The sequence below is a fragment of the Bos grunniens genome, chromosome 17 (assembly GCF_055505025.1).
Source record: "Bos grunniens cultivar Pamir isolate PY7600 chromosome 17, Bosgru_T2T1.0, whole genome shotgun sequence".
Lineage (NCBI taxonomy): Eukaryota > Metazoa > Chordata > Mammalia > Artiodactyla > Bovidae > Bos > Bos grunniens.
Window position 1 is genome coordinate 69,346,757 of NC_141181.1, and position 23,516 is coordinate 69,370,272.

At 51.9% G+C, this 23,516-nt stretch overlaps 2 protein-coding genes across 34 annotated transcripts in view; one reads left to right on the forward strand and one right to left on the reverse strand.

The window, feature by feature from the left end:
* MTMR3 (myotubularin related protein 3) overlaps positions 1-13,734 on the forward strand; it is a 133,749-nt gene extending 120,015 nt beyond the window's left edge. For 14 of the 33 annotated variants that reach the window (XM_086348657.1, XM_086348658.1, XM_086348664.1 and 11 more), the window contains 8 exons: positions 565-750; positions 3,656-3,826; positions 5,018-5,163; positions 5,916-7,317; positions 8,412-8,522; positions 8,979-9,067; positions 9,760-9,786; positions 11,630-13,734. In XM_086348657.1, the coding sequence (XP_086204783.1) occupies positions 565-750; positions 3,656-3,826; positions 5,018-5,163; positions 5,916-7,317; positions 8,412-8,522; positions 8,979-9,067; positions 9,760-9,786; positions 11,630-11,801 (2,304 nt within the window). In that variant the 3' untranslated portion in view covers positions 11,802-13,734. Of the gene's footprint in view, positions 1-564; positions 751-3,655; positions 3,827-5,017; positions 5,164-5,915; positions 7,318-8,228; positions 8,523-8,978; positions 9,068-9,759; positions 9,787-11,629 lie in introns of all 33 variants that reach the window. The other 19 variants (XM_086348668.1, XM_086348662.1, XM_086348667.1 and 16 more) reach the window with 5 other exon arrangements.
* A 5,088-nt stretch (positions 13,735-18,822) lies between these two features.
* On the reverse strand, positions 18,823-20,802 carry LOC147355742 (uncharacterized). Its single transcript, XM_086349353.1, has 3 exons — positions 20,743-20,802; positions 19,294-19,643; positions 18,823-19,219 (listed from the first exon to the last, which is right to left on the reverse strand). Exons 1-3 carry the CDS (start codon positions 20,800-20,802, stop codon positions 18,955-18,957), a joined length of 675 nt encoding a protein of 224 aa, XP_086205479.1. The 3' UTR covers positions 18,823-18,954.
* Positions 20,803-23,516: the final 2,714 nt, after the last annotated feature.

Below are 23,516 nucleotides of genomic sequence, written 5' to 3' on the forward strand. Positions count from 1 at the left end.
CATATTTTCCTTTGCAGAATATCTACATGGAAAAGTTTTGGCTACCCCGGAAAATGGGGTTTCTGTAGGAAGGATCTTGACGTGCTTATTAGGATAATGGGTCTAGATATCACCACAGTGTTCTGTGGAGAAAGAACCCTAATGTGAAATATCACCTGTTGGGTTAGAGAGACAAGAAAAACCTTTAAGGTACCCTAAAATATATGTAAGTCTGGGATAGGGAAAGATTTTACAAACATGACTTCATAAGTGTAACATGAAAGAAATTTAAAAATAAGATATGAAGGGGACAAAAGGGTGACTTTTTAATAGTGAATGAAGCACTAAAAATGCAGTCTTAACAAAGACTTAGATAGACGCTCAGTTACCACCCGTCTGCTGACTGTGGAGTGGAGGCGGGGGAGTTGGGAAACCATCCTCAGTATGTGTCCTGTCATTTGGCTCTGGGGCTGGGTCGGGGCTCCTGATGGGCTGAGTGGATTCCTGTTGGTGACCTTGGGTTCAGGACAGTCATGGTTTGGATGGACAAGCACAAACGGGTCTCTCCTGGGTGCTTCCCCACAGGGTTTCCAGGTCCTCGTGGAGATGGAGTGGCTGGATTTTGGCCACAAGTTTGCTGACCGGTGTGGTCATGGGGAGAACTCGGATGATCTGAACGAGCGTTGCCCAGTGTTTTTGCAGTGGCTTGACTGTGTTCATCAGCTTCAGAGGCAATTTCCATGCTCTTTTGAGTTCAATGAAGCATTCCTTGTGAGTCTGTGCTTGTGATTCTTCATTTTGGGGACCTTCTAAATTCATAGGGGTATCAGTGTAAGTGTTAGTGGGCCAGTTTTCACTTGAAACAGCATCCTTTCTAGATTTAATTAAGGGGCTATTCTTACCTTATTTAAAAAAAAAGGTGACACAGGTGTTTGTTCATTTAATGAATCCATGTGCACTAAGTTCATGTGAAGTCTTTGAGTTGTTCCAAAGGTAGCTTTAAAAATGGGGAATAGAAGCACTAAACAGTAGTTAAAAATAGAAACAGTAGGTTTTCGTCTGCACCCTCTAGTCAATCATACCAACCCGCCTGGGTCTGTTTCCCACTCTCTGCTCCCGTCCTTTGAAGAAGGACACGCTGGCCTTGCCCTCTTCCAGCCTCCCTCCACCTGGGCACCAGCTTCCATGCCCTCCTCTGCTCAGCTTCATGGCTTCAGCGTTCCTGCTTCCCGCCCTCTGTCGGCCTGTTCCCGCTTTTCTGGATCACTGCCGTCGGCGTACAAGCAGGGTGCAGTGCCTCCTGCCTCATCACACCTGTTCCTGCATCCTGTATCCCCTTGAGCTGCTACCTCATTTCTTATTTCTTCACAGCAGAGCTCCTCAGGTCTGCTACATTTACTCTCCCAAATTCTTCTCCCCTTCTCTCTTAAACCTGGTTCGGTCAGGTGTTCACCCCATTTTACCAGAGCTGCTCTTGTTAAGGTCACCAGTGATCTTCACGTCACTAACCCAGTGATCAGTTTTCACTCACCTTTTAAAAAATTTGCAGTATAATTGATAGATAACATTTTGTTAGTTTCAGGTATACAACAGTGATTTGATACTTGTATATATTGCTAGTTAGTTAGTTCAGTCACTCAGTCGTGTCCGACTCTTTGCGACCCCATGAACCGCAGCACGCCAGGCCTCCCTGTCCATCACCAACTGCTGGAGTCTGCAGAAACACATGTGCATCGAGTCGGTGATGCCATCCAACCATCTCATCCTCTGTTGTCCCCTTCTCCTCCTGCCCTCCGTCTTTCCCAGCATCAGGGTCTTTTCACATGAGTCAGCTCTTCGCATCAGGTTGCCAAAGTATTGGAGTTTCAGCTTCAACATCAGTCCTTCCAATGAACACCCAGGACTAATCTTTAGGATGGACTGGTTGGATCTCCCTGCAGTCCAAGGGACTCTCAAGAGTCTTCTCCAACACCACAGTTCAAAAGCATCAATTCTTCGGTGCTCAGCTTTCTTTATAGTCCAACTCTCACATCTGCTAGAAGATACTGCAAAATATAGTATTAACATTTGTCACCATGCATAGTGATAAAGTTTTTTCTTGTGATGAGAGCTTTTAAGATGTGCTCTCCTGGCAGCTTTTAGATACACAGCACAGTACTACTCACTCTCTTAGGACCAACCCCCTGACTTAGATCCCCCTAACTCACGTCACATCCCGCTGACTTGTTTTATAATAGGAAGTTTGTACCTTTTGACTTGTCTTCATCTTCTTTGGTTCATCATTAATATTTGGCATAATTGAGTCACCCCTTTCTGAAACACTTTCTTCAGTTGACTTCTATCACACACTCTTAGTTCTCTGCTTCACCAGCTGCTCCTTTCTGTCTCCTTAGCTGGTTCTTCCTTATCCCCCACTTCGGAATGTTGGAATGTCCCAGAGTTCAGGCTCCTTCTCTAGGGATTCATCCAGTCCTTTGGCTTTAATTGCTGTCTGTGATTCCCACATGTATAGTCTTCAGCCTAGACCTCTGTCTCTACTTAACTCCAGGCTCTGATATCCACTTGTGACTGCTCAGGATCTCCACTTGAATGTCTTAATGATATTTCAAACTTAACATTTTCAGAACTTAGTTCTTAATATCTATATCTCCCCACCTCAAAACTGATCTTCCAGAAGTCTTCCTTCTCACCAAATGGCAACTCAGTCCTTCATTTCATTTAGGGCAAAGCTTTTATGTTGTCCTCAACTCCCCTTTCATATTCCACATTCAGTCTATCAGCAGATTCTGTCATTCTGCTTTAAAAATATATCTAAAACCTGATAGCTTACTGCTGCCTGTGCTGTTGCCCCAGTTGCAGACAGACAGTTCAGCAGCCTCAGAGGTCCTTCTGAAACATGGCATAGACTCTGTCTTTCCTGTCAGGAAGCCTCTGTGACTCTGTGGCACAGTAAAAGCCACAGTCCCTCAAATGGCCTGCAGGGCTCTTGCAGAGGTGACCGTCCAGGCTCATGTCCTCCCGCCCTTCACCTCATGCAGTGTCCGTCCGTCACACTGGCCTCCTCCAGTTGCTCAGCAGTTGCAAGCTTGTGCTCCCCTCAGGACCATCGTGCTAGCGGTCGCTGCTGCCTGGACGGCCTCCCAGCTCCCGTCCCCCAGTGCGCATGTGCCCTGCTCTCCCCTTTTCAGCAGGTCCCTGCCACTGAGGCCTCTCACACTGCCCTGCACGTGCTCCGGCCCTCTTCCCTGCCTTCCTGCCTTAGTGTGCATCGCACTGCTCATGCCTCCCCCAGGGCAGGAGAGCGGCGTTCTCACTGCTGCTTCTCTGCACCCATAGACACACCTGGGCTGCTCCACAGCAGCGTGTTGAAGAAGCTGTTGTGAAGTATGCGCTCAATTCAGACTTGGCGGCGCACTGACCCGCTCCTGTGCCCAGTTAACTTAGGACCTCGGAAGTTATTTACAGGGAGGCAGAGAGGATGGGGGTGCCAACGCCCTTTTGACTCAGGAGTGATGGTGGTCGGGGTTGTGAGGAGGCTGCAACTTGGTTCCCCCATCTTCCCGAGTGTGAACTGAAGTGCACATCATGGGTGTTGGGGAAGGTAGCTCTGCTGGGCTGACTTCCCCCCAGAAAACACGTATCCCTTGCTTGGTTTTGCTCATGTTGGATCTCACAGGTGAAACTGGTGCAGCACACCTATTCCTGCCTCTTTGGAACATTCCTGTGCAACAACGCCAAGGAGAGAGGAGAGAAGCACACTCAGGAGCGGACTTGTTCTGTGTGGTCACTGCTTCGGGCGGGCAACAAGGCTTTCAAAAACCTACTGTATTCCTCTCAGTCAGAGGCCGTATGTATCCTTCAGCCTTTTTTGCTCTCAGCAGCAGAGTAAATTCGGGGATGGGGACACATGGGATCCTTTTTGAGAAGCAACTGTTTTCTCAAAGGCCTCTCGGTTGTCTCTGGATAGCTTGGTTCCATTTTTTTCCAACCACTCTGTCCCGAGAAAGGCCTGTTTTCCGGTTATGCTTTGCCCTGCTTCCAACTCCTCTTTGTTCGGGGTGGTTTGACCTAACACATGTCTCTACTTGGCCACTGTAGATAAGAGTCTCTTCTAAGCGTCTCTGCCAGAGCTTAACTTACTCCCAGCGTCTCCTGACAAGTGGGAGAGGCACTTGGGTCACCCTGGATGCCTGACAGCTCAGAAGGCGCTGCGGGCCCCCCGAACCTTCCCAGTGTCAACAGGTGGTGATACCCACTGCAGCTTCTGCCTCAGCGTGACACTGGCATGTCTGTCTGACTGATTCTCCGCTCACATGGAGAACTGGCAGCTCCTTTAAGACTTTGTTCCTCAAAGGAACACCGTCTGTTAAGCAGAGAAAAGGAAGCACGTACATCTGTGCATTGGTCCATGGTCTTGTTCCTCGTGTCAGAATGCATCTTAAATTCTAAGTCACAAGGAGGCCAATCTGAGGTTATATTGATTTACTGGACTATTAATGAATAACTTCTTACTTCAGTTAAGTAGTCCAAGGAAGGATTGAAGCTAGCTGCTTCTCTCTCTCCTGTGCCTGCTGGACAAGTAGCAGTATGGAAGAAAGTTTCCTTCCTTCCTTTCCACATGATTAATTTAGATGATCTTATAAAACAGGTTTGACAGTGTGTTCTGAAGCCAAGCTTTGTACCAGGGAACAGACAATCACCATCTAGCAGAATGACTCACTTTCTTGTGCAGTAAAAGCAACAAATTAAGCTGAGGAAAGCCAGTCATTGAGTAAAGGTGACCTAAGAAATAACTAATGAGAAATGGATTTTTGAAAAACATTTTTAGATTTTCATGCCCGCAGAGGCTCTCGGGTGAAATATGTCTACCGCCTGCTCTTGGCCCCAGATAATAGGTGCATTCACTCACGTAATGGCTTTTGGAGATCTTGCAGGAATGCTGGGCATTCCTGCTTGGTGCTTGCTCTTCCCTTCGTTCCTAGACATTTCTGACAGACTTGTGGGAACTTGTTAAGCCCATGCCCCGCTGTCTCCTCAGGTGCTGTACCCTGTGTGCCACGTGCGCAACCTGATGCTGTGGAGTGCAGTGTACCTGCCCTGCCCGTCCCCGTCCACCCCCGTGGACGACAGCTGCGCGCCGTACCCAGCCCCAGGCTGCAGCCCCGACGATCCACCCCTGAGTCGGTGAGCCTGCGGCTGATGCCGAGTCCTCAGGCCCTTCCTGGGTGTATTCCTGTGTTGGGGTGTATGCAGGGATGGTCAGACATTTTGACATTGTCTGGCTGCACACGTCTTTCTTAGCGCTCTTGAGGTTTTCTTAGGGAAAGTGTAAAGGTTTTGGGCTCTGAGGCTCTGGATAGCTTGAGCCTCATCCCTGAAGAGTACTGGGCACTGTTTCCACTCTGTTCTTGGGCAGTTTCTCAGTGATGGAGCACATCCTCTGGGTTCCTGTGACCCTCTGGCTTGAGTTGCAGCCACAGCTTTGTGCTCCTGCCTCGCTGCTGTGACTTGTCATCTTGCACTTGAAAGGCAGATTTTATCAGATGATAGTCTGCTTTGCAACCTATGAATTAGCTTTATTGAATTCAGACTGATGAATAATAGAGTAATTTAAAATATTGTACTATCAGAAAATCAGCAACGCTACCTTCCTTTGCCACTAATTGAGAAATGCAGAAGTATCATGAAGATTGTCTTTCTAAACCCGTGTTTGGTGTTAGTTTATCTGTATGTGTTGGGCATGGGGTGCCTGAGAGTAGAAGGTCTCACCCTGGAGCTCTGCCTGCCTGCAGCCTGAGCCTTATTCCAGATATGCCATGGCTCCTTGAGTAGCTGTAATGGAGCCAGTGAGGAAATGACTGCCCGTTAAAACCTGTTGCTCTGACTTCCCCCAGAACAACCTCAGATCCTCATTTCCCCCAAACTCCTTTCTTTAGGCTACCAAAGACCAGATCATTTGACAATCTGACCACCGCCTGCGACAACACAGTGCCTCTGGCCAGCCGGCGCAGCAGTGACCCAAGCCTGAACGAGAAGTGGCAGGAGCACCGTCGCTCGCTGGAACTGAGCACCCTGGCCGGTCCTGGGGAGGAGCCTGTGGAGCCTGACAGCCTGGGGAAACCGACCAAAGTGCTGGGTGGTGCCGAGCTGTCTGTTGCGGCTGGAGTAGCTGAGGGGCAGATGGAGAACATTTTGCAAGAGGCCACCAAAGAGGAGAGTGGGGTAGAGGAGCCTGCCCACAGTGGGGTGCAGGAGGTCAAAGAGGAGGCTCTGTTGGAAGAGGGGAGCAGGGGTAAGAGCCCCGAGGGCTCAGCCCGTGAACTTGATCAGCAGCCAGAGGTGGGGGAGGCTTCCCTAAGGAGTCATCCAGGCACTAGCCTTTCTGGGCTCTCGCAGGGTGTTCCTGAGCAGGGTGGGCACAGTGTTCTCCCCAGTTCTCTCCAGGAGCCCCCCAGGGAAGAGGGTTCCCAGGAGGTCCCTATGGAACCGTCTCAGATAGGAGCTACAGCAGAGGACAGGGAGGAGGCAGTCATTCCTGTCTCAGCAGATGTGGCGGTTGACTCTGGTACCTCACAGTCAAGTTCTCTGCCCTCCCAAGTTTCATTTGAGACCAGAGGACCAAACATGGATGGGTCTGTGGACATGTTAATGGAAGATAAAGTGAAGTCAGACAGCGGGCCCCAGGGCCATCATAGACCTGGCCCTGTCCACAGTGGCTGGCTCGGTGGCAAGGACGTGCTTCCTCCAGCCGTGGAGCCCAGGCCTGCAGAGAGAAGCCTGGCAGAGAGGCCCCAACTGGGGCCTGTGGTGCACAGGACTTCCCCTGGCAGCGCCCGGAGCCCAGCGCATTCTCCTAGTGCCTTGCCTTTAGCCGAATGTAAGGAGGGGCTTGTGTGCAACGGTGCCCCAGAGACTGAAAATAAGGCCTCGGAGCAGCCCCCAGGGCTTAGTACCCTCCAGAAGTATCCCACCCCCAATGGACACTGCGCCAACGGGGAGACTGGGAGGAGCAAGGACTCCCTGAGCCGCCAGCTGTCGGCCACAAGCTGCAGCTCTGCCCACGTACACACGAGGAGCTTGCACCCCAAGTGGCTGCATGGACACTCGGGGAGACCGTCGGCCGCTGGCAGCCCTGAGCAGCCTTCCCGCAGCCACCTGGACGATGACGGCATGCCTGTGTACACGGACACGATCCAGCAGCGCCTTCGTCAGATTGAGTCAGGCCACCAGCAGGAAGTGGAGACCTTGAAGAAACAAGTCCAGGAGCTGAGGAGTCGCCTGGAGAGTCAGTACCTGACCAGCTCCCTGCGCTTCAACGGGGACTTTGGGGATGAAGTGGTGAGTACACCATGGTGCCTCCGTAGCTGCACAGGAGATGGGCACACTGTGCCGGGCCCCTTCTGTCCGGATTTCGGAGACAGTCGGAAAGGTTTAGAATAGCTCTGGTGAGAGGCTGGAGAGCGCCCCCGCCAGGTGACCAGCAGTGCGCTGCTTTCTCTCTCCCGCCTGCGCACCCTCCACTGGCATCCTGTCTACAGGAGAGGCAGGAGAGAGTGCGCACTCACTGTGTGGCTGGTCAGTTCTCTGCGCAGAGAGGGTCAGGCCTTGAAGAGCGTGAACTGGCAGAATGACATTCGTCCAGCAACACCAGATATTCCGGTCCAGTCACAGTGCCTGTCCTACCCCAGTAGCTAGTGAGCAGTTAGTCCCTACCCCCCAGTAATGTGAGCTGTGGCTTGGAAGGTTTAGTTCTTTTTAAACATATGTGTACCCATCTTGTGGCAGGTGATGGTAGTAGAGATGGGAAGGAGGATTGGTTTCTAGCACAGTCGGGAGTTAGTGCAGATGGGCCTGGTGACTGGAAGGGGAGGTACCTTAGGGGAGAGTCTCGGAGACACTCTCCTTCCTGGTGGGTCTGACTTGGCGTGATTAAGAACAGGTGTGAGTCTGGCTCTGAATCAGTCAGCGTACATTAAAGGCGGGCTCATCCAATGACTTCACTTCAAACTGACTTGGTTTTTTCATTTTCCCAAAGAGTCCTTCAGAGAAAGGAGGACACGCCCAAAGCACTGTTTCAGCACACAGGTGTCAGTGGCAGGGTTAGATTTGGCAGGTCCACTGGAGCAGCCGACATGGAGTTCCACCTCCACCCTGGTCACCTCTGCCTACCCACTCCCTGGAGCCCAAGGCCTGCCCCTCCACTCCAGAGTCACTGCACCTGGCCTTAGATCTGTGTATCTCTCTTCCAGCTGAGCTCAACCTTGTCTCTGCACCTGCTCAACCCAGCTCTCGATGGCTGAGGCACCTAGAGATTCAGCAGCCCTAACACCCAGGCCCGCCCACATTCCCCGTGCTCCCTTCTTTGCCAAGCTCTTTCTTCTTCTGGGAGGAGACCAGGTTCATTCTGTTCAGCTGTGTTTGTTTGCCAACAGACTTCAATTCCCGACTCGGAAAGCAATCTGGATCAGAACTGTTTGTCTCGCTGCAGCACAGAGATTTTCTCTGAAGCCAGCTGGGAGCAGGTGGATAAACAGGACACGGAGGTACAGGCTCAGCCCCTGTTCTGAGTGCCACCCATGCAACTGTTTTGCGGTTCTTCTCCACCCCCATCGTCTGTCCCCCCTGCCCCAGCCAAGGGAAGACCTCACCGCACACTCACCCTCTCTGAGTCTCAGCACCTATGAATTCCCGTCAAATCTGGAGTTTCTAAGCCAGGGAAACTCGAGCCAGCCCTCTCTCCTCAGTGCCTCTGCACTAGAGCCTTGCCCGCTCTCACAGCAACCAGGCTGCTCTGGCTGCCTCTTGATCTCAGGGGAGTTTGGAGTCCCCTCGAGGGGAACGATTTGGACGCCTTTCTTGTACTGCTGACATCAGGCCTGATTGGCTGGTGCCACTGGAGCCAGTGTGGTCCTTGTGACTCTTGCTGCCCCAGCATGGCTCCGTTGGCTCCAGCTGGATGGCCCATTTCCTGTCACTGACCTGGCCCCGATGTTTTACAGATGACCCGTTGGCTCCCTGACCACCTGGCTGCCCACTGCTACGCGTGCGACAGCGCCTTCTGGCTTGCCAGCCGGAAGCACCACTGCAGGTGCCCCTGGAGGGAGTGGCGGGGCAGGCGGGGTGTGGGGGGGCCGAGGCTGGGGCAGAGCCTGCGGATGGAGATGGGGGCATCTGGCTGACAGACCCAGGAGTCTTCAGAACCCTGGCCCACCTTTTGTGCCTGTGAAATCAGTGTTTACAGAACTTCATTTGGTGTCTGTCTTCCATTTTAGAGTGATTGTGAGTAAGTTTTGAAATGTACAAATGATGTCCCTTTTCCACCGAAACCACCACTTTTTATTCCTAGAGTGAAAGTGCTTCCCATGAAGCATGGCTGCTGTGAGCAAAAGAGCTTTCCTACTGTGGGCAGGGAGCTTCATTTGCCTGCCCCTTGCCCTGTTCCCTGACCTCATACTCCTTGGGGGTAGGGGGCTGGTGGGACTGGCTGAGAACGCAGTTTTTGGTCCACAAGGCTCTTACTTCTTTCTGGGCTGCAGAGTGAGTGGCTACAGATGCTTTGCTCCAGGTTGGGGGGTGACTGGAGAATAATCAGTGTTCCTGGGATAGGGATTTGATCTGAATTGTGGCAGAGCTCACCCGCATGAGCGGACCTGGTTTAAAATAGAACCACCTCTCTGTCCAACGATGATGCTTCCAGGACTGTGTATCTCCCCGCCCTCACCCCAAGCCCAAATGTCTTTAGTTGGCTTCTCTTCTGAGCTCTCTCTCCCCTCCTTGCAGGGACACTGATCGTGTTGATCAAACGTGGTGAGCATTTGCAACAGCTTGTCTGTGGTGTCTGCACATCTACAGTAACTTCTCCACACTAACGCTCCCGTTCCCCCTCTCTGCACTCACTGGGATGAAGCTTGGGTCCAGGAGCACAGGCAGGTGGGCTGGGGGCGTGGGGACAGCACAGCCGCTGGCTGAGGAGACCACTGGGGCTGGTCAGGCTGTAGCCCAGGGTGCGCCTGCTGACCGCACAGGTCAGGCAAGCCATCTGGCTGATGGCAAGAGGGGTGCTTCAGCAGGGGCTGGTCTTGCGAAGTGGCCAGTAGAAGGGGTACTTAGTTGTGCGTCAGTCATTCCCTGAGATTTCAGGATAGTACTGGCATCACTACTCTTTTTTTTTTTCCCCCTTAAAAAAAAAAAAGAGCCCAGGACGGAACAGAGGTGGTCTTTCCAGAGAACTGCTAGCACTGAAAACTGCAAGGCAAGACCCCACGTGGCATCCATCAGGATTGCCTGAGAGAGGTCAGATAGACAAGCTTTAGCTCATCAAATTCACGTCAGGCCTTTGAGTTGAATTCCAGCAGGTATGTGAAATAAATGTACACATTCAGAAATAGATTGAGGCAGTTTCTCTCTGTAACCACAGGTTCTTACTGATACATGCTTTTCAGAAACAGTTGTGAATTACTCACTGCATTCCAGAGGATGAAGTCTTGTGTGTTGGTTTTCCTTCTTTCTTTTCATTGCCCCTTTCCTTTTGTGGTATTCTTTCATCCGCAAAGCGTATTCAGCATTCTCTTTCGTGCTTAAGTGGTCCTTAATCCAGCGGTGGGTTTCCTTTCTGAGGAGCATAAAGGAGAAGGTCGTGAGTGATGCTGGCTGAGGAGGAGCTCCCCTTTAGCTTTTGACCCCACGTCATTGGAGGGCTGCATCAGACTCCTTGGAGTCTCCTGTTGGGCTTATTGGGGTTGATTTTAGGGCCTCCCCAGAGTGGGGCTGTAAGGTGAGCATAACCTCAGCCTCTGCCAGTTCCCCTTCCTGGAGGCCATGCAGGGCATCTGTTTCGGTGTGCACACACCTATGCTGCACACACGCATCAGAGCTGGGCTTTCAAACGTAGGAAGGGTGAGAGGTCAGGGTGCATTCAGGCCTTTAGAGAGCGGATACTCCCTGGAGATGCATGCGGGCAGCAGAGTGACCCACGAGTGGAGTGACTGACTCTTGTCTAATCGGGGGTGTGTGTGCACACGTGGTCATCTGCATTGTCCTCTCACCCTGAGCATGTGGCACTGGTTGCTCGTCTCCTGGCTTCGCATGCCGGCAGCACAGCAGTCCTAGACGGCAGCAGCCTGTTCTGTGTTACTGCCTCTGAGCCTTTGGGCACGGGCTCCTCACTCCCCAGGTGGGCCGGAGGTTTCTCTCATCTGAGCGGCTCAGAGACCAATCGAATTGGTCCCTGGCCTCTTTATGATCTCAAGCTACACAGAGGCCATTGCTCAGGTGGGTGTGGCCACAGGGTTTTCCTGGACCAAGACTCAGCCATCGAGCTAATAGCTGCCTTCCGCCCTGGGCCCATTTGCTTTCATGGATCTCTGTTGAGCAGTGTCTTCTGACACCTGGTAACCTTGAGCCATAGTGGTAAGGCAGCCAGGTGTCCTGGACCCTAAAGTGAAAGTGGTGTGCAACTGTGCTCGGGAGGGCTCCCTTCCCTGCCTGGCTTCTTCCTGGGTCAGACCCACCAGAGTGTTTGGTGTAGAGGAGTCTCCAGTCTCCAGCACATCTGAGTTGCATACAGGGAAGCTCTGTCTTCTGAAGTTGGTTTCCCCAGCCTGTCTCTGCTGCTGACACTAACACTGTTTTTGTTTTTTCTCATCTCAAGGAACTGTGGGAACGTATTCTGCTCCAGTTGTTGTAACCAGAAGGTTCCAGTTCCCAGCCAGCAGCTCTTTGAACCTAGTCGAGTGTGCAAGTCTTGCTATAGCAGCCTGCATCCCACAAGCTCCAGCATTGACCTTGAACTGGATAAGCCCATTGCTGCCACTTCAAACTGAAGCTGCGTGACCTGGGGCAGGCGGAGGCCGAGCTGCTCCCGACAGGCCCACGCAGCCTGGGCAGACCTAGAGGCCCGTGTGCTTTGGAATGGGGGCGTGAACCAGCTGTGCAGAATGGCAGCCCTTTGGGGTGTGCCGCTGGGTTGTGCTTTGAGTCCTCTCTTCCCATCCCATCCCACCCCTGCGTTTTTTTTCTCTACATTTTCTATCCTCCTCCTGCCTCCAAAAAAGAGAAAAGTACCCTGGTTGTCTTTAAAAAAAAAAAAATTTTTTTTAATTTTGATGGAAGAGCAGAGGTTGCCAGCTGTCAAGCAGTGCTGAGCAGTGCTTTGTTCTTCAGGATGGGAGGAGGCTGGTTCAGTCAGGAGTGGAGGCCTGAGCTGGACAGCGGGGAATAACGCCGGTACTGCCATTTGTGACCGATCCTCGTTAACACCACCACATCAGAGCCAAGGGGAAACCTTTGCTTCTGAGGACGCCAAGAGCATCTGCCCTAAGAGCAGTGCCCCCGTGCCCTCTCCCCCGCAGAGGGGCTGGGCCAGTCCCCCCACAGGCAGAGGAATGGGAGTGGGGTTGGGAGGGGGCACCCTCTGGAGGCCCTGAGAGGGTTGGCCCTGGCTGGCTGGCATCTCCTCTTCCACGGGATTCTCTTGTTATCTTGTTAAGGGACCCAGGTGTCTGGGCTCCCCTCACTGTCAGTGGTCGGCCCCCTTAGCCAGGCCAGCAGCGCTTCCCACCCTTGGGCGCCAGGTGTCAGACCGGCCGAAGCACAGCACCCCGCTGCTGCGGTCAAGGCCGGAGCGCGTGCTGAGCCCGGGGAGTGCCTCAAAGCCCCCTCCCAGGCCTAGTCCCCCAAACACTCTCTTCCTCGGCCAGCACAGGGAAGTCCAGACTCAGGGTTCCCGAACCGCCCCACTCCCAAACAATCCTGGACCTCCCCCTTGAGGGGTAGAATCGGTCTTTCGGAGTGCAAGCGTCTGGAAGAGGCAAGTGTGTCCCACAGAACCAGCCTTCCTCCACTGCCCCTTGGAGCCCAGCCCTGCTGCTGTGCTGCTTGTCAGCCGCGAGGGGCGACGTGGTGACTGCGGGGTTCCTTAAAGAAGGGACATAGCCCATCGGAGATGCAAGGCACCTCTCCTCAGCAAGCTTTGATGTGGCCCTCAAAGAGCCTTAATCAGGACTTGTGGTGGAGGCGGGTACGGAGAAGGGTGGGGCAGAGTTCAGGTTTGTGCTTTGTGATCTCGGTGTCCGTGTCTGTGCCTGCCATCCCTCCCTGGGGAAGGGCCATGCTCGGTGCTGCAAAAAGCTGCTAACCGGTAACTGGGCGGATTGTGGTGAGCAGTGGGGGTATGGCCTGGGAACTCTCCCGACCTTTTGGGAGCAGCTCCCTGGCGAAGGGCAAGTTGTGTCTCAGGAAGGTGGCTCCTGGGTGTAGCTAAGACTTGGCCCGAAGCCTTCCCTGGAGCTATCAGTCCAGGCAAAGCCAAGGGCACCTGAGCACGGCTGACCTTCCAGTGGCAGCAGGCTGCTCAGAATTTGCATTGAGTGAAACAGGGTGAAGTTCTCCTCCACACTCTGTGTGGTCAGGCCTTGCAGGTTGGGAGAAATCAGTCTAATTGAAGATTGTGCAGTTCCTAGTGACAGGTGCCAAGAGGTAATGATTACGGGTTTCTTGGGTCTGATGTACAGTGTGAATAAATGCTTGCAGCTCTTAGCCCTTTTTTGATCAATGAAGCACTTTTTTATTAATATTTTTCTTTGTATGTAAAGGAGGAACCTTAACTCTCCGTAGCTGTACATATAACCCTTTTCTCCTAAAGAGGAGTTGATCAGCGCTCCTATATTTTTCATTTTTTGTCAAAGCAAGAAGTAAATACTTTAGAACTGTTAAATATATAAATAAAGTGAATAAAGTTTAGTGTTCCGCATGGTAGCGTTTGCTAGCATGTTCTGATTTTTCTCCCTGTGGTTTATTCCCCTTCATCCCATTTCCCTCTGACACTGAAGCAATTTGAGGTGCTGCTGAGAAATTGAACTTTGATACAGGAAAACTAGATTTCTTTTTAGCTCTAGACCTTGGCAAGGAGCCTGCACCGTGATGCCCACACTGAAGCATATTTCCTTGATGGTTTTTGCCCCATGGTCTCCACAGTTAAAAAGGCAAAGCATCGTAACAGTCGGCCATTCTTCCTTATCTGAAGAACTGAGTGTCAACAGTAATTAAAACTACCTCTGTCCTCCAGGCTCTTTTTTTCTGTTGTTACTCTAATGTCAGCCAGTGCTCCGGCCCCTCACCCCACATACCAAGGAGCATCAGCAGCGCCTGCGGTGGCGGTGAGCACCGAGGCCTGCACACAGCAGAGACTGAAGGGGGTTTGCGGCCAGAAAGCACCTCGCCTCTGCCTGACCTTGGCAGAGAATCCTTGGGGCAGAGGAGACCAAACTGGATGTGAGTGGACCGTGTGCATACCTAGAGGCCTCCTGCCTCCTCCCACAAGAGGGAGGAAGCTCCGCCTCTTAGATCTGTAACCAGTCAGGAAGGCCATAGCTTCCTGTCACTTCCTGACTCGCTCCTGCTCTTTGTAGAGGGATTTTCTTTCCCATGTCACTGTTGGGCACCCTTCCTGTCCCTCGGGCCTCTGAAGGACGTAACGTGGTGCAGTTCTTCCCAAGGGAGGGTAGGTACCGATTAGTGCCCAACTCTGGGGTCACCAGCCTTACATCTGAGGTGAGTTGCGTGCTCTTGACAAGTGGCCTGCAATGAGCGACCTGAGAGCCTCCCAAGGTCACTCTCTGGATGTACTCACTGCTTAAAGTACACACACACTTTTAAACACTCCAGCTGGTTCCAGTCTGAGATCTGTGTGCGCCGTGTGGCAGTTGTGTGCGGGGGAAGGTGCCGCTTCAGCAGCCTCAGTCCATCAGGGAGCTGAGTCTGGGCTTAGACCACTTTGTGAAAACCTGAGTGTGTGTCCACACAGAGCTCCCATTCCTGAGGGCTAATGCTTTAGCCCTTGGTAAGTTAGAAATACTGGTAGAGTCTAACAAAGCTGTTGGGGCCATAGATGGGGAACTGCTGGCGTTAGGAAGATGGAGAAGACCTGCACAGTGTGGGCAGGAGGCAAGGAAGTGCCCCATGAGGGAGGCTGTACGTGGAGGAGTTGGTTATCCGAGGACACGGCCAGTTTTCCTCACTCGGAGATATTTGATCTCTGAGCCCTGGAGCTCTAAAGGTGACCTTGAGGTGCCAGGTTGTCATCCTCATCTCCAGATTTGCCTTTCCTGGGTCTCTTAGTATTTCCCTTCTTTCTGTACTTTGGTCTCGATCCCAGTCCAAAAAATGATAGAGTGCAGTGATCCACTAAGACTTCCTAGTAAAGGTGTACAGAAAATTGATTTTGCTAAAATGCTCATTGTTTATTTCTATATTAGCAAATGATATTCTAAAGAAATACTGTGGCACATTTAAAGGGGAATGAACAAAATGCTCCCAGAGCATCTGTTAAACTTCCAGCTATTTAAAAAAAAAATCAAAATGGGAGTAGAGAGTAAACCCTAGAATACAGTTTTCGGGCCACTTGGCTTGATACACCTGACTTGGCCCACAAGGCTGGGTGATGCCCTGCCACTGAAACCCTCCCGTGTAGCGGTATGCCGCGTCTGCTGAGGGTGCGGCTAACAGCAGATGACGGCGGGCCTGGGCTGTGCAGCAAAATGACTGACTCTCCACTTGGAGTTTGGAAACCATGGCAGGGGTCCAGCTGTTTGATTTCATCATCTAAGAGCATTTGTTCTAAGTGGAGCTCACTGATGAGCTATCTGGAGGGCAGGACTAGAATTCTAGTGTGAGAGGCAGCGGCTCCGCTCCCCAGCCTCTGACTCCTCGAGACGGTCTCCCTGGCCCGGTACACCGCGGCAGTGCTGCCTGCGTCCTCACCCTTGTTTGGAGTCGTCTGCTGCCTGTTGTGCGGATACCAGCTGCCTCCCTGGTCAAATGGGGCTCTTCTAGGTTAGGCAGTTGGTCAGAGCCATGAGGGGAAAGGGTACCCTCTGAAGTAGGAATTAACAAAGGTTTTAAATGCTGTTGTATTTTATCACTTTGTCTTTTCTATCATATCCATGTTCTTAGCTTCTGTTAACACTGCTCACGGCAGTTGGCATTTCAGTTGTATTTTCAGTGAAATTTTACATCGGCTTTTAAAACTGACTTAACTGCTTCCAGACTGGTGTTAAGATTTTTTTCTAAATGCAAATCGTAACCCCTGAGGCTTGGATCCTGGTTAAATACCCTGTTGCTGCTGAAAGCAGTACCTGCTACTGCAACAGCCTTGGCTCTGCTGTAGACTGAGTGAGTGTGTAAACTGAGGAGATAGCATTTTCACCCACAGTTGTTCAGCCCCTTGCACTGTGCTTCGCTAGTCAGTCGTGTGGCCAGTGTTGAGGTGCCGGGAGTAAATCCACTCTTTCCTAGTCTGTTCAAGAGACACGGAGGGGACAGCAGGAGTCCACGTTTGTGTCTGAGGCCTGGGACTTGAAATCCTGACGTTAGAGGTGGGTAAGGGATCTCAGGTGGGTAGATTTGTGGTTTTCATGCTCTTCTGTGGGGAGCGAGCCTCCAGCTTTTTAATATTGGGCTTCCACCTAAGATCTGATTTGAAGGGTTTGGATGATTAAAATTACTGATTTAATCCACCCTCCTGGTTTTACTTTTTACAGTGGTTCTTGTTGGTTATCTGTGTTACGAACAGCAGTGTGTCCGTGTGAATTCCAAACTCCCAAACTATCCTCTCCCGCCCCACCCCACCCTTCCCCTCTGGGAACCATACACTCATTCTGTTTCTCTTTTGTGAATAGTTTTGATCTGCATTTCTCTAATCATTATTAATGATGAGCATTTTTTTTTTAATTTTTAAACTTTACATAATTGTATTAGTTTTTCCAAATATCAAATGTGGCTGTTGGCCATCTGTGTATCTTTGGGAAAATGTTTAGGTTTTCTGCCCATTTTTTGATTGGGTTTTTTTGTTGTTGTTAGTGAGTTGTATGAGCTGTTGGGTGACTAATCCCTTGTGGGTCACCTTGTTTGTGATTCCCATTGTTGTGTAAAAGCTTTCACGTTTAATTGGGTCCCCTTTTTGTTTTTATTCCCATAACTCTGGGAGATAGACTGAAAAAGATATTGCTGCTATTTATGTCAATTCTGCCCATATTTTCCTCTAAGAGTTTTATAGTATCTGGTCTTACATTTAGGTCTTTAATCCATTTTGAGTTTGTGATGCTTTGTTGAGAAAAATGAGATTCAGGGAGCAGCAAAGATTGATCCAGGGTGACCAGTGAAAGCAAAATGTAAATAAAACATTCTCTCCTGATGCCTTCCCTTCCGAGCTCTTGGGCTTCCAGAAAGCAGCCTTAGATAAATAGTTATTCTAACCTGGTTCTCTTTGGATTAGCCAAATCAGAAATCTTGGAGATGAGCCTAGCAGTCACTACACAAAGGCTTAAACTGTAAGTCCTCCGATCCCTGGTACCAAAATCAAAAAGTTTTGATATTATATATAATCCAGTTTTTTTTTTCTTTTAACCTTTCAAGTACCTAAGAACAATGTTAACAGAATGAACTAAATTCAAGTCATAATGTCTTAAAATCAGTGGGGTGGCAGGGGTCAGGGTGGGGAAGCATTTCTGACTAATGCAAGTTGTGAACTCAGTGTCCAATTCATATCTGTTTTTATTTGGAATGGTATAGAGGAAAAAACCTGATTTTTATCTATGTAAGTGCAAATAGTTACAGCTTGTCTGCAGTCTCTGGTTATGGACAAAACTGAAGTAGATGCTTGAAAAAAGGATTAAGAGAGGACTATCCAGGACCTGCTTTCAGCCCTTATCTTCCATACATCAGGTGAGAAACACCCAAAGGTTATAATCACTAAAATTACACGTGGTGACAGCCACTAGCACCCAGGTGTGGTGACCCCAGCACCGACCCAAGAAGCCCTCACAAGCACGAAACTGGAAGCCTTACCTGAGGGCTCCAGCGGCCTAAGCCATGCGTGTTTTGTCTCTGAGCGTACCTGTTACGGATGATTTTCACTATTTAATATGACACTTGGAGTGAGGGAGTGCAGGGAGCCTCTGAGGTGCTGCCACAAAAGCCAGTTTCAAAACCAGTTATTTGGTGTAAAGACTCTGGGGTTTCTGAGCCCACAAGCCTGGGCCAGCTGAGCACCTCCTCAGCTGGAGTGGAGCACTGGCCGCAGGGCTGGGTCGATGATGAGGACCTGGTAAGTGCTCCCCGGCCCTGTCATGAATCAAGGTGACTTCCACTGCTGGAGGACATTGGGAAAGATCAGGGCCAGACAGGCTCCTGTCTCACCGGCCTTAAACCTGGGAGACAGCTGGCCCTGCCCTGGGTCTTCCACCTTACAGAGGTGACATTCTGGTCTAAGTTTACTTACAATACCGTGCAGTTGTCACTACTCGAAGACTTCAGAGTTCGTCTATGAACTTTAAATACTGATGTATTTTAATGGATGCAGGTCTGCCTTAGAGGTGCACTGCTGCCTTAGAATCCTATAAAAGCAATGGGAAAGAGGGGCCAGAGAAAAACTGCTTGTTGGAGTTGAGGTGGCCTCAGTTTGCTGAACAGCTGGCGAGGTTTAGGTTTCTGACTGAAGACTGCACAAGCCAGGAGCTACACAGAGCAGCTGGCTCTGCAGGCTGCACAGCAGGGGAGGGAGAGGGGGCCTTGCCTCTAAGCAGCGCAGATGTCTGAGGCACGGGCCTGGGCCAGGCTGTGTCTGCTACTTAGCAGGTGAGCCTAAGGTTGCAAGAGAGTGACGACCTTACCTTCAGCTCATGCTCCTTGCCATCTCCAATGCCAGAGGAGCCCAGGGTGGGTGAACATACTTAAGGCTTCATCACCCAAATTAAAACAGACTGAGTTAATTATGAATGGCTCCTCTGCTGTACTTTGCCTGTGGGACAGCCATCCCCTAGAGCTGGAGGTCTTTCAAGTCCCCCTTAGATTGCTGGTACCTGCTGACACACACTACTGGGGCGGCTCCCAGTTTTGAAGTTCTGCCAGCCCTGGGGACCCGACCTGGGTGCCATTTCTGTTCTTTCATTTGACTTGATGGACCAGCCAGCTGCTGCCTCAGACGTCTGTGCCCAACATGTGTGTTCTCTGGGGTCCCCAAGGACCTGCCGTGCCTGCTGGCTCTTCTGCCGCTGCAGCTGGCCTTCGGGGCTGTGCCATACTGTCCTGTCCTTGCTCCTGTGTGGTGCTGGTGTTCCTGACGTTCAGTTGTTGGCTCTGCTTCCACACATGCTTCCTTGGAGACTTGTATAAATCAAGGTACTTTATTAACAACAGTTCCATCCATGTCTCCAGCTGTTCCCGAGCCAGCGTGCGAGGCCGCCTCACGTGCACACCCTGTGCAGCCCGAGGCATCAGCCCAAGGGACTAGTTCTCAGGGCCTAGGACCCTGCTCACCCAGTCCTGTCAGCTGGAAGGAGGGCGGAGCCAGGAGGCCTGCAGCCCGGGCCTGTCGCCAGTCCTCTGCGCACCGGGTCTAAGGCGCGGGGATGGCGCAGTTCCTTCCCAGTCAGCCTGCAGCAGTTGCGAACCTGATGCCACTCTGCCTTCCTCGCCCCCACGTCCAGGTAGGAAGTTAACCTCCTCTTTCCAGACGGTAGCTGAATTCCTCCCCAAAGCCCTGCCCGCCTTAAGAAGTTCTGAGCCACACTAGGCAGGAATGAACCTTGGCAGCTAAAGCCATTGCCCACGGCTCCTGTGCGCTGCCTGAGGCAGGGAGGGCAAGGGGGCGAATCCTTTGCTTCTCCTTACCTGGACATCTGGATCACCCTTGCCTCTCATGTGCTCCGTAGCTCTGCCCTCCAAAGCCCTCTAGACTTTCGGAGATCACTGCCAAGGCCTGAAAAGCTGAGGACAAGAGCCTGGGTGTCTGAAGTCACCTGTTTGCCCTTCATCTCTGCGGCCCTAAATGAAACCTCAGCTTACACTTAGCTTCTGACAGCTCTGGATATACCAGCTGGCTCGCTCTTTTTAACAACTAATGAGACCGGTGGTTCTGCACAGCCTTCTTCGGTGACTTAGATGCATCCCTATCCCAGGAGATAATGTGGCATTTCTGTCTCTGGCACTGCCGTCTGTTAGGGAAGACTAGGCGGATAAAAGATCCTCATTATCCAGAAAGAACTGGGACCTGGAAAGCCCTTTTAGAGTTAACCCACTGTGGACAGAGACCAGAGTTTCACATGGTAAACAGTGAAAAAGGCTTGATTGGAACAAGTATCTATTAGAAGAGTGTATCTGCAACTATGAGCTAATTCTTGAGTATTTTATATATACATATTTCCGTCCTAAAGTTATGTGATTGTACACAGGACATGGTTTCATGTTTGATTTCCGTAGTCCAGTCAGCCACAAGGGTGGTTTTTAGTCAAGGCCTTCTCCGGTTTTCCGGAGAGCTTCTCTTCAGCCTTTGATAGTCAAACCGCCCGCCATGCAGCGCTTCACTTGTTCCTGAACCTCATTCTGAGTCCTCACTGGCCAGGGGCTGCACTCGTTGGTAAGTGGCAGCAGACACCGACTCCATCGGGCTTGAGACAACTCTTAGCCTGAAGAAGCCAGAGCTGGGTGTCTGCCTAGGCCTGTGCCTGTGTAGGTCTGTGCTGCCCTGATCCAGAGATCGTGGGACCTGTGTTCTAGCTCTTTCGGTGATTTAGGCTGTGGCTCTGACCACTCCAGTCTGTTCTGATTCTCCTCTGTGGGGAAGTTTGTCTGGTTAACCCACAAAGCTGTGGAGGAACCAATGAGGAAATAGTCGTGTTTTACAGAGTTAATTGCCATGCAGCCTGGGGGGGTAGCATCCTGAAAGCGCACACTTGAACTTATGCTCTGCCGGAGTCCCCCCCATACCTGCTTTCCCATGTCGTCCAGAGTTGGAGGGGGCAGGAACCCTTCTTGTTTGCTAGGCATCCGGCCTGCTCCAGGGCAAGGAACGTCTCTCGCCTGACCTGCCCAACTGGAGGAAGAAGGGGGACGTGTCGGGCTCTCAGTGCTCACAGAATTCCTGGCCACCTCTAGCCAGGGTGGTCCCCAGTGTGAACTAGCGACGATCCAGCCACTGTGGCGGGGGGGGGGGGGGGGGGGAGTGTGACCGGGGACAGCTTCTCTGGCTGGGTGGCCCTGCCCAGGAGCCTCACTTCCAGGGCAGGTGAGGGCTGAGCCACAGGCCGCCGTGCTGGTGCCTCACCTCCATTCTGGGCAGTGGCGACCCCTGAACTTCCCAAATACAAACTTCTTGATGTCTGCCCATTTTTAGAAAGGAGAGCCACCAGAGGTGCCCCTAGGGAGCAGAGTAGTGGGCTCAGACAGCAGGTACAGAAGGTGGGGGGAGTTGAACCCCTGCCCTCAGAGGGGAGCTGCACTCCGTAGTCCGAGTAGGGGTAAACTTCCGGAGGGGCCCTCTGGCACCCTTCCTTCCACAGCACCGCCCGCCCCGCTTCCACAGCCCTCTCTAGGCCGGGAGTCCCTCCCGCCTGCCCACCGCTGTGCCCACGGCTGCTCCTGCTTCTCCCCCGCCACCTCTGCTCCAACCCCCGTCACCCTGGCGAGTCCTCCAGGACAGCCTCACCCGAAGGCTGTGAAAGCACACGAGCCGGAAACAGCGCGGTGTCCGCCAGCGGGGCAAGGGACAAACAGGCTGAAATGCTCACTTGCAGAGCATAACGAAGCAAGAGTGAAGGAGCTAGTTACATACACAAACACATGCATGAATCTATGTAACACCAAATGGAAGAAAAGGAAATTATCTGCTGAATGATTCCATTCTTTAAAAGTTCAAAACCAGGCAAAAGTGTTATTTCGGGTGCAAAGACATGGTAACTACAAAAGCCAGGGCCCTGGACATCTCTAGAGGCTGGAGAGGATGTGACCTTCTGGACAGTGGTGGGTTTCACGACTGCTCATCTCATAACTCATCATCCTCTGCAGATTTTTAACGTACTTTTCTAGTCATGTTATTTTACAAAGGTAAAACCACCACCCAGTCCCTCCATACCTTGGGGTTCTCAGGGCATCAACCCCGTGGCGTGCACACCTCTCCCGTGATCGGTCAGCCTCAGTGGGGAGCTGTCAAGGCCTGAGGAGCAGCGTTGGCTCAACCGCTTGGGTGGCCCTGGGTCCGTGAGCGGAGGGCCGCCGTCACTCCCCCCAGGGGTGGGCTTGCCCAGCCTGACTGTTCCCAGGGAGTGTGTCAGCCTGGAGCACTGGCTTCCTGGCTGCAGCAGCCTGGCCCTGAGTGGGTCTTACCTGACCCAGGTCTGCTGCCCATGAACGGGGTCTGCTATGATGAGCTGCCCCAGCACCCTAGGTCTAACGTAAATCAGGTGGGCTACTCTTGGTTTCCAGTTTGTTTATATAATGTGGTCATCTGTCCACTTACCTGGAGTTGGTGGGGGAACATTACAGGGACCTCCCCACGCCTGGAAACCTTTGATTATGTACAGGGAGAGCAGTCACATAGCAAAAAACGAACCCCTACTTCATGTCAGGCACCTCAGTAGCTGAGGCAGAGAAAGCCAGAACCCTGTATTCACGGAGAAGACTGTTGACAAGACGGGTAAGTGAGAGAACGCTGCGGAGCAGTCTAGGGGTCTGTGGGAAACTGCAGCGAGTCAGGAGAGGTCCCTAGGGAAGCAGTGTGTAAACCAGGGTCTGAGGGATGAAGAGGGAGACAAGAAGCCAATTCGTTGAGCACGTACTATGTGCTAAGCCCCTTTTGTCCAGACCACCATTGTTTAAGACAGGTGTTACCCCATTTTACAGATGAAACAGCTGAGGCTCAGCGAGCTGAAGAGCCCTATCCAAGGTCGCTCAGCTAACCTGCAGCAGAATGCAGACTCAAACTCCAGTCTGGTGATCCAAAAGCCAGGCAGTGAGGCGGCTGCTGTCACAGACAAGGCCAGAAGTGGTGGTGGCCTCAGTGGATCCAGAGAGAAGCAGACGTGCAGGCCCAGCAGGGACCTGGAGGGGAAGTGACAGGACTCAGCGAGCACTGCTGAGGCAGAGGGGCAGGACGTGCTGCAGGCTCCGCCTTGACCCGCTGGATCATTTACTGCGGTGGAGGATGAGGGGAAGGATAAAGGTTTAGAGGGGAAAAAAAACATCATCTAAATTTGATATAAAACCAGGCTAATCCCATGCCTAGAAACTCCCTCTCCACGCCGCAATCCCAGTGTTCTCTCCACCCATTCCCGCCGCTCCTCCCACTGTCCTAAGGCCCCCTGTTCTCTTCTGAGCCTCCAGCCTTCTACTACCTCACCTCGGGCAGGTCAGAGCTGGGAGGCCCACCAAGAGGATGCTGGCCCTGGGCCCCCGGGCTTTGCTCAGGCCTCTCCTGAAGCTCCCTCCGCTACAGAGGCTCTGCCTGGGGAGGAGCTGCTTGTGTGCTGAACTCCTCAGGGTGGAGTCTTCCCCCAACCCCTTCCCTCTCCCCCCACTAGGACCCAGAACATTCTGTGTGCACAGCCTCCACAGTCACACAGGGCTCAGAAGGGCCTTGTCTTGGTCTAATGCGCTTCTACTGCAGTTCCAAATATATTCCTACTGTCTATAATAAGGGGCCCATGTTTTCATTTTGGATTAGGTCCTGACACTAGCTGTCCTGTCCCTGGATTGTAATGATGTAG

Coding starts and splice junctions, on each gene's coding strand:
- LOC147355742 (XM_086349353.1), bottom strand. CDS start 20,802: ATGCCTAGCAAACAAGAAGGGTTCCTGCCCCCTCCAACTCTGGACGAC. Junction 19,644..20,742: donor TGGACGACATGGGAAAGCAG/GTATGGGGGGGA, acceptor ATGTCCAGGTAA/GGAGAAGCAAAGGATTCGCC. Junction 19,220..19,293: donor CTTCCAGCTGACAGGACTGG/GTGAGCAGGGTC, acceptor TGTGCACGTGAG/GCGGCCTCGCACGCTGGCTC.